At 37.6% G+C, this 15146-nt stretch overlaps 1 protein-coding gene across 15 annotated transcripts in view; it reads left to right on the forward strand.

Moving 5' to 3' along the window:
- The window catches only part of CPEB3 (cytoplasmic polyadenylation element binding protein 3), a 184991-nt gene that overhangs the window by 70071 nt on the left and 99774 nt on the right, over positions 1-15146 (forward strand). For all 15 annotated transcript variants that reach the window (XM_080687335.1, XM_080687325.1, XM_080687334.1 and 12 more), the window contains one exon: positions 8731-8787. In XM_080687335.1, the coding sequence (XP_080543461.1) occupies positions 8731-8787 (57 nt within the window). The remainder of the gene's footprint in view (positions 1-8730; positions 8788-15146) is intronic.

Below are 15146 nucleotides of genomic sequence, written 5' to 3' on the forward strand. Positions count from 1 at the left end.
TCTCAGTTCATCATACCACCCACCTTGCTTTCCTTAGGAGGGGACCACTTCCCATGTTCAATTACATCATCGTGTCAGCGCCCTCTGGTGAGGGTGTTTGAGCTTCCCGCTTCCCTTTTCCAGCTGGGAGACTGTTAGGTCTGACTTACAGCATCATGTGTTTGACCCTTATTATTTCTAGTAACATAATTATGAAGCTAGTATTTTAAAGGAAAGATTTTAAGTAACGTTTGACTTTTAAAAAGCAAATTATAATAACAAAAAGGTAATTAAAAATAAAAGAGACATTGTGATGGCATAGCCTTTATTTTTCTATTTCCCACATAATAAATATTATCCATGTTTTTATCCGGTCTTTATAATTTATTGTTAGGCCTTAACTTTGGACTCTTAGGTTGTTCCCAGCTTTTTTCTCTGTTGTCGGTAATGCTGCCACGGATGAGTTCTTGCACATCGTTTTTTTCTCAAGGAAAATTCATATAGAGGGTCTCTGGGTCTTAGATACAAACATCTAGTCAATTAAAAATCAAAATATGTAAACAGCCCTGACTGGCTTGGCTCAGTGGATAGAGCGTTGGCCTGCGGACTGAAAGGTCCCAGGTTCAATTCCAGTCAAGGGCATGTACCTTGGGTTGCGGGCACATCCCCAGTAGGAGATGTGCAGGAGGCAGCTGATCGATGTTTCTGACTTCCTCTCTGTAAAAAATCAATAAAATATATTTTTTAAAAAATATGTAAACGTCTAGGTGAATTGCGCTTTAAGAGAAAGTTGTTGGGCCAGGAGACCTACCCGGTGGCTTCTGGATGATCTGTCTAGAAACACTTTCCTCCACGCCATTCTGTTTTTCCTCTTATCTTTAGTATCCTCTTCTCCCACTTGAACATGGGAACACTATTTTGAGGGTCTCAGCACTCAAGTTATAGAGTCATTGGTTTTTTATATACTTGCTTGTTTTGGTGTTTTCCTCTGGAGCTCAATTTTCTTTAGAAAATAATACATTCTTTCTCATTGTAAGAAATTCAAGTAGTACATAAAAACAAAAAGGAAAGTGGGAAAAATCATCTGAGACCTACTACCTAGAGATAACAAAAATTGTTTTTTTATTAACATTCTTTCAGACATTTTATATTCTCTGTAGAGGAGATGAAATTCCAACTCAGCCTTTCTGACTTTGCAGTCACTCAAACCTGTGTTTGAATTCCGGCTCTGCCTCTAGTTAGCTATTGATCTAGATAAATTAGTTAGCCGCTTTAAAGTCTTAGTGTCCTCATTGTTAAAATAAAGCACCTACTTCATAGAATCAGATCAAGTTTCTGACACTAGAACCTGCTCAAATGGTATCTATAATTTTTTTTTTTTTTTTGCTGGCAGTGGTAATGGTATGCCTACTGCCTGGCCTGGGTAATAAATTAAACCTTTATATTCCTACAATGTTTCCTTCTAGCTAGACTGCAGCTAAATGCTGAAAGCTTGCAAATGCCAGTTGCCAAAGTTTTGTATTTCCCATATGTAAATAATGATTGTCATTATCAAAAACCACCAAAAGGAGAAAGGAAAAGAATCCTCCTAAGTTATGTTGGCTTTCCAAAATTGCATATCTGAATAATGTAAAGAAGGTATAATAAAATAGGATATCACAGTCATGAAAAATAAAGTACCTCATATGTACTTAAAGTGAAGGTGGTGAAAATATGTTCACAGTGATATTTCATCTTAGAAATGTATTCAGTAAGAAATTCCTTTGTTCAACTGTTCTCTTGCTTCAGCGGGAAGAAAGGGTTAGTGGGAGAAATGATGAAATAGGAAGGTCAGGAAGTACTAAGATTTCTGTTTCCGTAAAGAGCTTCAACAGTTTTCCAATTTTGTTTATACATAATACTATGTCAGCGTTGAAAGTGTTTGTAGGAGATTTTAAAAGGCCCCTCCCCCCCCCAGTAGTAAAGTAGTAGAGAAAAAGTCTAATTGGTCGTTCTTCACAGTACTCAGGAATGACTTCTGCAGTGTTGATCAGGCCACACAACCCTATTTCAGTAAAACTTAGACTGAATTTTGGCTTCTTAAAGATCTCAAATTACAGTTCTTGGTTATAACAGAGAAACATTTCATCATTACATTTGCCTCTTACCACATCTTACGTATGACTTTCCCTAATGTTCATTTGAGATAATGCCTCCAAGAGATGAGAAGGAGTTTTAAGATGGGTGATGAACTAATGAAAACGGTTCCTTATTTCTTTTCTAAGTACAAAAGTCCTAGGGTTGATAGAGGTATGAGTGAGGCCTGGGTGGGAGGAATTGTTCCCTGCCCTCTTTCCTAGTGGACTGAAGGGATATTCAACTCTTCTCATAACTGTGAGGATTAATGAGATTTCTGGCATTGGGAATAAGGGAGAGGGGAAAAAGTTCATCCTTTCAGTGGTCAACTGACTTGCTACTAATGATGAGGGTTCATCTAGCTGCTGCGGAACCCCTAAGAAAACCCAGGGTCATTAGGTTTGGTTAATCATACCTTCCCTTAGGATTAAGATTCAAAGAAGACAAAGTACTGAGAGAGAATAATAATAGGGAAATATCAACCACAGTGCATTGGGCAGTGGAGGTGACAATGAGAGACAAGGTTTTCTCTTCATTCACCATTCATGGAACTGAAATTTGAGAAATGAAAAGAGCAGGTGTCAGTTGAGAACTGATCTGGAAGGGTTTGCTTTTCAAATATATACTCAAACTGGGGAAAAAATAGCTGTCTTCCGATAATAGTGCTTTAAAATTAAAATTTTAAATTTAAGTTGACAGAAATTTGGAAGGCATTGATGCCACCCCTTTGGTGTTATAGGGGCATTTTTATTTATTCATTACAATTTATATTTAGTGGCATTTAGCCTTTCACAAAACTGGCCCTTTTTTTGGTGTGTTGAGGTTTTCTCGTTTGAGGAAAGTGCACCTTTCATTACACTTAGTTTGTTCAGAAAAACATACTGTCTCTCTACTAACTTGAATCATTACTCTAGTTCTATTTTTGTGCTACCTCCCTTAAGCTCTTTTCAGCTTATCTGGTATAAAAGTTAGCAGATTCCACAAAGTTTTACTGGTTCTGAATTAGAAAAAAGTGATTGTTCTTGTTCTATGCAGAAAGGGAGGGGGGCAGTAGATAGAAGTTGAGTGATCTTTTTATAGGTACCTCCCATTAATTTGCCCAGTGATCCTTTCAATATAGCAATGTAATCACCTGAGAGGTGGTTTTTTCACCTGAGAATTTTGAAAGAAAAAGACTGAGTACTTTAATCTTGGGTACTACCTCCAGAAATCCTGACTTAGTTGTTCCAGAGTATGGCCTGAAATAAGGAAATGTAGGCACATGCTAAAAATTACCCACTGCTGGTACGCAAAGAAACTAGGATTTGACCTCAGGTCTAAACTCACAGCTTTTGCTTCTTGGTTCTTTGGAACATATTTAGAATATTATAGTACCAATCTCTAATTTTTCCTTGAAAGGGATTTAAAAGACCATTTTATTGTATTCTTATGTATCATATTATTGCATCTTGTGGATACTTTCTCTGAAGGAATATACCTTCAAGTGGTAGGAAACAGAATCCAGTAGAATATTCATTTTGTCTTACAACCTTTTCTAGAACATGGCACTCACATTATTCTGTTCTGGGAAGGTCTCTTGAAGAACTTGACTTTTTAGAGCAAATGGGGATGATTACAGGAAGATACAGCAGTTGTTCCCTATCACATAACATATTGCAGAAGTGAAAAGGGGACTTGCATAATTAAATATGAATTAATAAAAATTCTAATTTTAATTTTGAACATATAAAAGTATGCTTTAGTTGGACTTTGACACTTCCTATGTCAGGGGTGGGCAAACTTTTTGACTCGAGGGCCACAATGGGTTCTTAAACTGGACTGGAGGGCCGGAACAAAAGCATGGATGGAGTGTTTGTGTAAACTAATATAAATTCAAAGTAAAGGAGCGGAGGGGAGAGCAAGAGAACCGGATAGAACAGCTGGATCCGGCCCGTGGGCCGTAGTTTGCCCAAGGCTGTCCTATGAAATAGAGGGAATATGCTAATTAACCATCACTCCATCACAAAGATGGCTGCACCCACAGCTGAGGCCAAGTTCCCATAAGGAGCCTTAACAAGCAATCAGCAGGGACCTGAGGCTATGCCTTCCCCTGCCCCTGTGGGGCTTGACAGGGGATCTCAGGCTGCACCCCCCACCTGGCAGGGCTTTACAGGGGACCTCAAGGTGCACTTCCCGTCCTGGTGCTGGGCTAGGGGACCTCAGGCTGCTCCCCCGGCCCCAGTGCCAGGCCAGGGGACCTCAGGCCACGCTCCCCACCAGGTGGGGCTTGACAGGGGACTTCAGGCCGCACCCCCCCATCCTGGCGCTGGGCCAGGGGACCTGAGGCTACGTTCTCTGCCCGGCAGGGCTTGACAAGGGTGGACTAGCCAGGTCTGGATCTATCCCAATGAGGGGGAGGGGGCCAGCCGGGTCTGGGTCTCATGCAATTTTCAGGCGAATGTGGGTGGGCGGGGACTTGACTCTGGGTCCTGTGGTGTGCCCCAGACTCTGACAGGAGGAAGGTTTTCATATACATTTTACTAATTTTCTTTCATCTCTGACACTTCTATTATAGAGAAAGGGCAAATAGCAATATTAAATTATTTCCTCTAATTAATCCCCTTTTAACGTGCACAAATTTCGTGCACCGGGCCACTAGTGGAATAATAGTAGAGGTAGTGTTTTGTTTTTTTTTAAATAACTGTGCTTTTAAATATGAATGTGAATTGAGCTTATGAGACTGATTTTTACAATCTGAATAACCATATGGAACCCTATTCTCCAAAATCTCCCTCCATCCCCTCTTACCCCCATTTATCAGGCCCCATACAGTGGGGAAAGTGTGACACAGCCTCAGATTTCCACAGCATCATTCAACTCAGTAACACCAAGTAGGCCTTCCAGTTTTTGAAATCTTATATTTTACACTATACTTAAAAGACAGCTAGCTGACAAGAACAATTTAAAAATAGCAGACCATGGACAGGTGACAAAATGTCACGCTGGCAGCACCAGACTGCATTAACAAAAATCACCAGATGTCACACACTTGATTCTATTTTTACAGCTGATTAAACAGCAGTGTTTGTTGGACAAAAGAAAGGAAAAAGAAATGGCCTCATCTGAATTTGGAATCAATTTTTCTTTTGCTGTTATATATTTGTCTCTCCTCCAAAATTCCATAATAACTGTAAGACTTAAGGCATTCAAAATATTAAATAAAAAATAAAATTGTAAAATAATCCCCGATTTTAGAAAAGAAACCTTTGGTCATATGCAATTCCTAAACTGGAAGACTGTAAATCAGAGAGTTAACAGACCTTGTCTTTGATTGGTGATCTTGTTTTCTTTATTTTTCTCTATTGTCTCATTTTTCTCCAATGAAAATATAGTTCACTTTATAATCTAAACATTAACGTTTGAAGAGGTAAAGAAAGTAGCTTAAAGAAGCCATGAGTGGTTTTACTAAAAATAATTTGCATTTAGTTGGGAAAAAATAGATTATATTTAAATAATTGGTTCTGGTGGGTCTGGCATTGACCCAGAGTTTTTTTATAATATATTTTATTGAATATATTGATCCAGAGATCCATTGGGTCAAAGAGGCCAACAGAATTAGGGAGGATACCAGGAAAAGCAAAAAGTTTCTGCTTTTTAGCAAGTAGTGATGCCTTTGTCTACAACACATTGCCCAAGGCTCTTGTTTTTGCTGCATCTTTAGAAAGATTGAATCAGAAGAAATCATTGTGGGATGAAGGATGATGAATTAGAAAGCTACCAAGCTTCTTTTCATTTTCATTTTTCCTGGCTGAAAAGTCCTAAAACCTCATGGAAAGTGTCCAAAAAGGATCCAACTTCTGGAGGACTACAGAGAGGGGCATACAGAAAAACATACAGTAACTATTACTTGATGCAGTGATTGTAAACTGCATAATTCTTTTTAAAATGTGTTTATTGATTTTTAGAGAGAGGAAGGGAGAGGGATAGAGAGATAGAAACAACGATGAGAGAGTAACATCACCGATTGGCTGCCTCCCTGCATGTCCCCTATTTGGGATCTAGTCTGCAACCTGTCATGTGCCCTGACCGGGAATCAAACCTGTGACCTCTTGGTTCCTGGGTCAACACTCAACTGCTGAGCCACACAAGCCAGGTATAAACTACATAATTCTTTACCATTAATGTGCGTAGCACAGGAAAGAAAAGTTGAATGAGGATCAGCTAAATTTGGGCTTACTTTGTTTTCTTGATAACCCTTTATTATTCTAGGAATATTTAGGGAACATACCTAGCTTTAAAGAACCACACTTACCTCTGAATATTCTTTGCTTAAAGGTCAGAGAGACCTTCTCTACATAATATTTCCTAAAGTTTGGATAGGCAGTGATTTTGAACTCTTGTTGGGTTTTTAGGCAGACTTTGCAGTGACAGGGCTATTTACTGTTAAATTTGAATACCTCAGAATATGAATAAATCACATACAGTTTTCATGACTCTGAGTATTTGGTGGTAATGAATCCACAGAGTATCTTGGTTATCTGAAAATAATGGAGAGAATATTGATATAGCTAACTAAAATCAGAATGAAGTTCTCTCTACTGAGTCAAAGTCTGTTATGGCGACAAATTTTCCTATAATAGGTTCTGATCAAGGTGGTGGCAGGAGATAGCACTCCTGGCATATGGTGCAGACTATAATTTTTAGGGACTCTAAATTGACTTAGGAGCTGGAAAAACATATGACACATAGATATTTTTAAATTTGTCCTTTAACAATTGGTAGTTTTTGAAACTCCTAATTATTAGCTTCTGGTAAATATGAAAAGATCCTTAAAAATTCTTTAAAAACAATAAAACAGTCAATTCAGTTATTAAGAGATGATTTGTTACTAATATGATTTTTCTGTAGAAAACATTCAAAATATATTATTAAAAAGAATTTTACCATAATATAAATGTTAGCAAAAACAGTTTCCACAAAACTAGAGATAGATATAATATCTTCCTCCTGTTAAGGAAGTTTAAAATAATAAAAACTGAAAATAATTTTTTTAAAAGTTCTTTAGTGCTTCATGGTAAAATTAGAACAGTTTCATCAGAATCCATCAACTATTGATGATTTTTCCATTCTTAATTACTCTCTCTGTCACACACACACACACACACACACACACACACACACATCAGTACAAACAACATTATACTTAAGAGTTTTTTTTCCTTATGTCTTAATATGAAATGACCTTTCACAAATTACTGTGATTAGGATGATTTTGATTTCACAAGGAATTCATAATTCCCCCTTTTTAGTTGAGGCAAATACTGTGATTTTTCCCTTTTGGGCCAGAAGAGTTTGATAATGCTGTTTGCCTTCAGTACTCCGTAACAGAATTCAATACCAAATGATGACTGGCCTTTTGCAGTTGTTTATAACACTGTATTTGTTGTAAGAGTCAATCACTTCTTCCTTATCTCCAGCTTTCTCTGCACCACTCTCCCCCCAAATGCTATTGACATTTATTTAAACAATGATAGTGACCTAAAATTAACATTTTTTTTCTGAGAATTTCATGTTAACTCTTGACACAATTGGACATGAAAACTTAGCAGAGCCAAGTTCGTAGATATTAGCTTTACACAAAAGCATTGTTTTGGGGATGATTTTGTTGTGGGAATTGGTCAAGAAAACTAAGTACATTTTTTCTCATCTAAAACTCTCTCTTTCATTTTTGTTTTGAAACACCCACCTTCTTTTTCTAAATAATTAATGAAAAAGCAAATCAAATGTCTACATCTTTCGCTCTTACCCTTGAAGGCTATTAGTTGAAACATCTGATTTATTCTTGTCACTTTGTGTGTAAAGGGCCAGAGAGTAAATATATTATGCTTGTGGGCCACATGGTCTCTGTTGCACATTACTATTTGTTTTTTAATTTTTGTTTTACAACCCTTAAAAATGTAAAAATGATTCTTAGCTCAAGGAGGGGAACAAACACAGATAGCCAGCCAGTGTGGGCAGAAGTCTGCAACCCCTGTAACTACTATAAGGACAAAGGTCTGAAGATAAACATTATGCCCAAGGTCATATAACTAAGTAGTGATAGGGGCAGCAATAAGCACTCCAGGTTTTTAGGATAGTCATTATTCCCCAATTCGTTACATAAATTTTACCATCTTTCTTCCAGTTGCCATTCTGGTAATGGTTGCATTTTTCAGTCACTATGAGAACTTTATCTTTTTATTCCTCCTTAGCTTCAAGTTTATATAGTTCTTGAATTCATTATTTTTCTGCTTGAATTTGAAGGGCACTGTGAATGGTTGTTTAAATAAAATGCTTAATTCAGGGAGTTGGCATGTTTAAATTGGAATGTGGAGATGCATTAAAATTTCAGACGATTATAATGGAAGCTTATTGGTTTTGTTTTGTTTTGTTTTATTTGTTGTTATTGAGACTTTGGCTTTGTTTTAAAATTTTTCATGTGTATATTTTATGACTTGATTTAAAAACTGTTGTGATCGCTATGCCCTTTAATAGCATTGTTTGTTGTAGATTAATTTGTTGTAGCTTTTTGTAATGTTCGTCTTTTATAATGTTTTGAAATGATTATATTAAGCATTATTTTCTTTGTGCTTAAAATAAAATTATTTTATTTTCTAGGACGCATGGGAATAAATTTCCATCATCCAGGAACAGATAATATTATGGCACTTAACAGTAAGTCTTCATGTGAAATATCCTATAAAATTAGCAGTCAAGTATATAGCATGTTATTTCCATGTTTTTTTCATTTTAGTAATTTTTTTATTTTTCTATTATAGTTGACATACAGTATTATATTAGTTTCAGGTGTATACCCCAGTGATTAGACACTGTATAACTGACGATAAGTGATGATTTATTGGGATATTTCCACTTTTTGTTTATTACATTTCAACATTTCAATGAGTAAAATGTAGACCGTTATTTTATACTAGTGGTTCCGAAGGTGTGGTTCCTGGAGCATCAGCATCCTTTGGGAACTTTTTAAAAATGTCAAATCTCAAGTTCCACTCCAGACCTGCTGAATCATAAACTTTAAGGATGGGGCCCAGAGATCTGTGTAATAACAAGTCCTGTAGGTGATTGTGATGGAGGCTAAAGTTTGAGAATGGCTACTGTGTGCCAGGGGTTGACAAACTACAGCCCTGTGAGCCCACTCCCTACTTTTGTAAAGAGTTTTATTGAAACACAGCCACTCCCATTCATTTATGGCTTTTCTTGTGGCTACTTTTGTGTTATAATGGTAGAGCCCAAAAAGCCTAAACTGTTTTCTATCTGGTCCTTTACATAGAACTTAGCTGACCCCTGCTGCATACCATTGGCGTGGAGTAAGAAAAGAGGAGAAGGAAAGGAGGGAGGTGCAGGGACAGAGGGAGGAGTGGGTTAGATAATGTGAATGACTAAGTCAACTTATTTATACATAACTCAGAATTTTCTCATTTTGGTAGATAGCCACAGTTCAAACTGGACATCCCATTAGGAGAGTTTACATCGTATATAGGTGTCAACAGCTTTTTAGGTTAGAAATATTTTTGTCAGTAATAATTATTGGATTGAGTTCTGGAGCATCAAAACCTTGTTAACCAGAAAGTCATTGTATTAATTAATCCTGGAAGAAATATCTGGCTGTCATCAATTCTTCTCCCAAGTGTCTATGGATCAAATAAATAATTTGAAGAAGACATCATATACTCAATCCTGACTTGATGAGAGAGGTATCCTGGTGAGCATTCTCACTTCTCAGTACTACTTCCTAAGTGTGAATGGGCCAATTTCCCATTCTTTGGTGTTCCTGGTACGCACTTTTCCTCTGAGAATTACCACTTCTGAGGTCATCCAAACTGAAATTATCAGCTGTCAGAAGGACCTGGACAGCCATTGATTTAAGTTTTCTCCTCTATCAAATGAGTGATATCAGGTTGTCCACTCTTATCCTCTCAGATATACTAGTACAAGCTAACTCTTGATACACCTGGGGGCATCCTGGTTAAATCTAGGGTTGTGTACCATATGGCCCCTTTCCCTCTTCTTTGAGGAGGGATGTTAAAATGCCAGTGGAGTTCCTTAGGGCAGATTTCAGGTTATCTCTAAAATATATATTTCGTATTTATTTGGGCTCCAACATGCAGTCTACCTCCTAGTGAGCTCTGCATAGAACCCATGACAGTGCTTGACAGTGTGATTCTCATTCACTGTGTGTACATTTTGTTCTAAAGAGCAAGTATCCCCTCTTTTTGAGGGTCTTAGAAACAATAAAAATTTACCCCAGAGTATTCACCGCTATTTTCTAATTTCTAAAAGAACGGTCACTTTACATTCAGATTGTGCTACCTCTAATTTTTTTTTTTCCTAGACGTAGGTACATTGGGTTGAAGATGCATAGGCATGCTTAACTTGCTGAGCTTCTGCGATTTTGTGAAAGTTTGTGAAAACACTTTAGCCAGGTGGTGAGACGTAGAGTTGAATGTAAAAGGAAAGAGCAGCATGCTAGTGTGTGCCTGAAGGAGTGAGTGTGTATTTGAGGAAAGATTGAATCTGACATGATGTGAGTTCTCTTTTGCAAGAGGGAGAGGATATGGTTTTTTTATTTTCTGTGTAAAATAAAAATGAAGCTAGAAGACATTTTTCTTTCTAAAAGGTTTTGATACTTTGTTTTGAATCTCTTTAATTCTCTCTTTTTAAATAAGAGATTTTGCTTATGTTTTTTTCCACTTTGTGCATGTTACTTAAATCGCCCCCTTTAGCCTCTGAATTTTCTCATCTGTAAGAAAAGGGGACTGAAATTAGGTCACCTTAATGATTGCTTTCATGCAGAAGAGTCTGTGATTCTGTAATGTATTTTAAAATATCAGAAGGGTCGCGCTGGCTGGTGTGGCTCCGTTGGTTGGGCATCATCTGTGCACTGAAGGGGTTGCCAGTTTGATTCCTGATCGGGACACATGCTCTGGTAGGAGCCAATTGATGTTTCTCTTTCTCTCTCCCTGATTTGTTAACATTTTTAAAAAATCTTTTTAAAAAAGCTCTTTGGTTCATTTTTCTTTGCCATTGGGCCACTTGGATAGGAAAGTTGAAAATGATGCTCGTTCATCTCATCTTTATTGCAATCTTGTTTAAAACATGGCAGTGTTTTCGTTTTCTAAAAAAGGTAAAGGAACTTGCTGATGTCATGCAGCCAGCAAATCATCATCTGTGGCTTTGGTCACACACTTTATTCTGCCAGTCAGTCTCTTAATCTAGTGTGATTTCTACTCTTGGGTTTTCCCTGAAAGATCACTCAAGTTTCATTTAGCTCTTTTATAGAGTTAGCTAAAGAATACTTTATTGATCTTGGAGAATTAGTGCACCTCCAAAAGGATCAGTTTTATTTTCAGAACATCGTCTTCCTTGTTAGTGGCAGGAATTTTAACCATGCTTCCAACGGGGCCTCTAGTCAGTGCAGACTGGGAGTCTCCTTTCCAGGACTTGGTATGTAGAGGGTTCCTGGGTAAACTGAAGTAGATAAAACTTTGCCTTCTTTTCTTTGTTGCTCTTCCCACACAAATACCTTTGTTAACTGCGTAAGTTTTTTTCTTCAGCCTAGTATAGTGGAAATAATGCAGTTTGGGGGAGGAAGGGCAAACACATCCGGGTTTAAATCCTTGATCCATTACTGATTTGTTCTGTGACCTTGGGCAGCTTACCTGGTTTCTGTTTTAAACGAATATATTCCTGGAGAGTATTATACTCAATGAAATAAGCCAGTCAGAGAAAAATAAGTATCACATAATCTCACTTATATGTGGAATCTAAAAATACCTATTAAAACACTGATTTAAATTCATAAAATAACAGCTTCAAGTATAATGATTAATAAAAAAAACAGTAATGCTATGGTAGTAATAATGAAATAAAACAAAATTTGACTGAAAAGTTTTTTCATTCATCTTAGACGATGCTACTAAAAGCAAACACTTAGAGAATGAAGTTTGTGGAAATTCTAAAGGAATTTCTGGGTACTTTCAAGGACTTTATAGGTTGAAATACTGGCTCTTCAATGTTGGGATTTAAGGGAAAGCTTTTCAAATGTCTGTCAACTGGTGTATTACTTTACTAGGGCTGCCCTAACAAAACAGAAATTTATTTTCTCACAGTTTTGGAGGCTGAGAGTCCAAGAACAGGGTGCCAGCAGGGTCGGTTTCTCCTGAGGCCTCTCTTGTCGGCTGGCAGGTGAATGCCTTCTTTCTTGACCCTCACATGGCTTTTCTCTGTGCAGTCCCAGTATCTCCTTTTCTTATAAGGACACCAGTCCTATTGGATCAGGGCCTTACTCTTATGACCTCATTTAACCTTAATTACTTCTTTAAAGACCTTATCTTCAAAAACAGTCACATTGGGAGTTAAGGCTACAGTGTATAAATTTTGGGGGACATATTTCAGTTCATAACAACTGGTGAATGGGTAAACTGTGGTATTTCCATACTATGGAATACTACTCAGCAATAAAAAAGGAAAGAAATATTGTCCTGGCCAGCTGCTCAGTGGTTAGAGCATTGCAGGTTCAATTTCCAGTCAAGGGCACGTACCTGGGTTGCAGGTTCAATCCCCAACCTCAGTCAGGGTGCATGAGAGAGGCAACCAATTGAGGTGTCTCTCTCACATTGATGTTTCTCTCTCTCTTTCTTTCTTTCTCTCCCTACTCCCTTCCCCCTGCCACTCTCTCTAAAAATCAATTGAAAAAGTATCCTTGGGTGAGGATTAACAAAAAAGAAAAAGAAAAATATATTAACACAGGCAACATCATGGATAAATCTCAAAAATACTGTGTGTTACATAAAGGAAGCCAAACACCTTTATTCCATTAATGTGAAGTTGTCAAAAGGGTACACAAACTATAGTACAGAAAGCAGATTAATGGTTGCCAAGGGCCATGGGTTGGGGGATGGGATCAACAGCAAAAGGGCATAAGGACATTTTTTAGGGAGATGAACTGTTCTATATCTTGATTATAATGGTAGTGGTTACCTCACTGTATTATTACAAAAACTGATCAAACTGTACACTCAGAGTGTTTGGATTTTATTGAATATAAATAATACCTCAACTTAAAGGGGAAAAAAGAATAAATGCTGTGGAGCCAGTGTTGACCTTGACTCAGTCCCAGCTTTGCTGTTTTAGTAGCTGAGTAACCTAGTGCCAGTCATCTTCCTGGGCCTCAGTGTGTCCATCTGGAAATGTATATTATGGCAGTTGCTTTGCAATTAGAATAGACATGGTTAGCATTTAGCATACAGTGCCTGGAGCATGATAAATCATCAGTAGGTTATTACATTTTACTTCATGGTATTTCTTTTCTTTTGTAAAGTATGTCAGTAACACTAGTATTACTTGCTGTTCAGTGTTACTTTCTAGGCTTGCAAATGAAATGGAAAGATTTTTCTGAGAAAAATATGAAAAGTCAAAGAGAGAATGGTAGGAAGAAGGGGCTTTTAAACATCCAAACACTCTATGTAAATGTAGCAGATGAAAATGCATCATCCCTTCAAGCATCATTTTTACCTGCTAAGTTCATGTTGTTTATAGAGAAATTGATCTTTCAAATTACAGTGTGCCAGATTTGAGAATCACTGGCCTAAAACTATGTTACCTACCACTATAAAGACAAAGATAGAAGAGGAGCATTTATGGGATAAACTCCCATCATTCCTGCTCTTTGGGAATTTACAATCTAATTAGGGAAAAGGGTACATTGTTTTAGTAACTTTAAGATCTTTAACTCATCTTTTGGTGGAATTTTTTGCATGACTAATACTTAGATGGAAGCTGGACCAGGGCCATTAGATGTTTGAATAGAATTTGATCTTGCTTACTGAAGTGGAATTCAAAAAATAAGTTTGCAAGGTGTTTTTAAGAAACTGATTTTATTGCAAGGAAAGAAATAAACAATTTCTTTCTACAGTTGACTTTTACTAATCCTGACAGATATTTCCAAGCCAGTTAATAAAATGTTATATTAAGTTCTTGTATCTTGTTCATCTGGTTTTCATCAAAACAGCATCCCAGGGACTCAGCTTAAGTTCCTGAAAATAGTGCTTGCTCTCCTGATCCACAACAGAATGGAGATATCGATCTCCCCACGACCCCTTGTCTTGGAGCCTTTGTAGTGGAACCTGTATATAATGTTACTTTGCTTAGAGAAACTTCAGCAAATTTGGATGAATCCATGTAGTTGAAGAATTACTTTAGATTTTTAAATCAGATCATAACATGCCCTTGGGGAATCCTATGTATGAGTGCAGCTATTTTAAACCAATTACGGGCCAAGTCATAAGGAGTAACAGATGATCCCTTTACAGCGTTTTCTCGTATGGCTAACAAAGCACCATTCCATTAACGTGAGAGTGCCATTCACAATGTACTAGTCGTTGATCATGTAAACTTATTTTTAGAATAACCCTGGCCTATCCCACTGCCAGCTGCATGGACCTTTATATATATATACAGGGGCAGTTGTTCATAAGGAAAAATAATAATAATACAAGAATAAACTCTGTATTTTGTGTGCTCACAAGTGTAAACTTACTTTCACTGCACTCTGTATATGTGTATATATGTATTTTTATTTTTTTATACGTTTCCAACGAGTATTTATTATTAGTTAAGCCATACTTCAGGATCCCAAGGTGAGATGTATCCAGGTCCCCCTTCACCTCCCTGGGAGAAGGATGGAGGGCAGAGGACAGGTGGGTGCAGCCAGCTCAGATCTTCCCAGGGAACATGCTTTCTGCCTGGTGCAGAGGGACTTGTGCACACACTGGTACCATTTGCACACGGAGACATCACCCCTTCAGCGACCATTGCCTTCTCACAGCGGTGGAAGTCCAGGTAGTTCTGCCAGCAGTTCCTGCTCTGGTTCTAGTTGGGAAGTGGTTGTTAAGGGGCAGTCTGGTAGTTCTTGGTTCTGGTCTTGATGTCTTCTGCCCTGTTGCTGACTCCTAAAGACGCCCCTGAAGCAGCTCGTAGCTTAATGTGACCTTCAGCAAAGACACCTCCATCTG

The sequence above is a fragment of the Plecotus auritus genome (genome assembly GCF_963455305.1).
Source record: "Plecotus auritus genome assembly, chromosome: 9".
Classification (NCBI taxonomy): Eukaryota; Metazoa; Chordata; class Mammalia; order Chiroptera; family Vespertilionidae; genus Plecotus; species Plecotus auritus.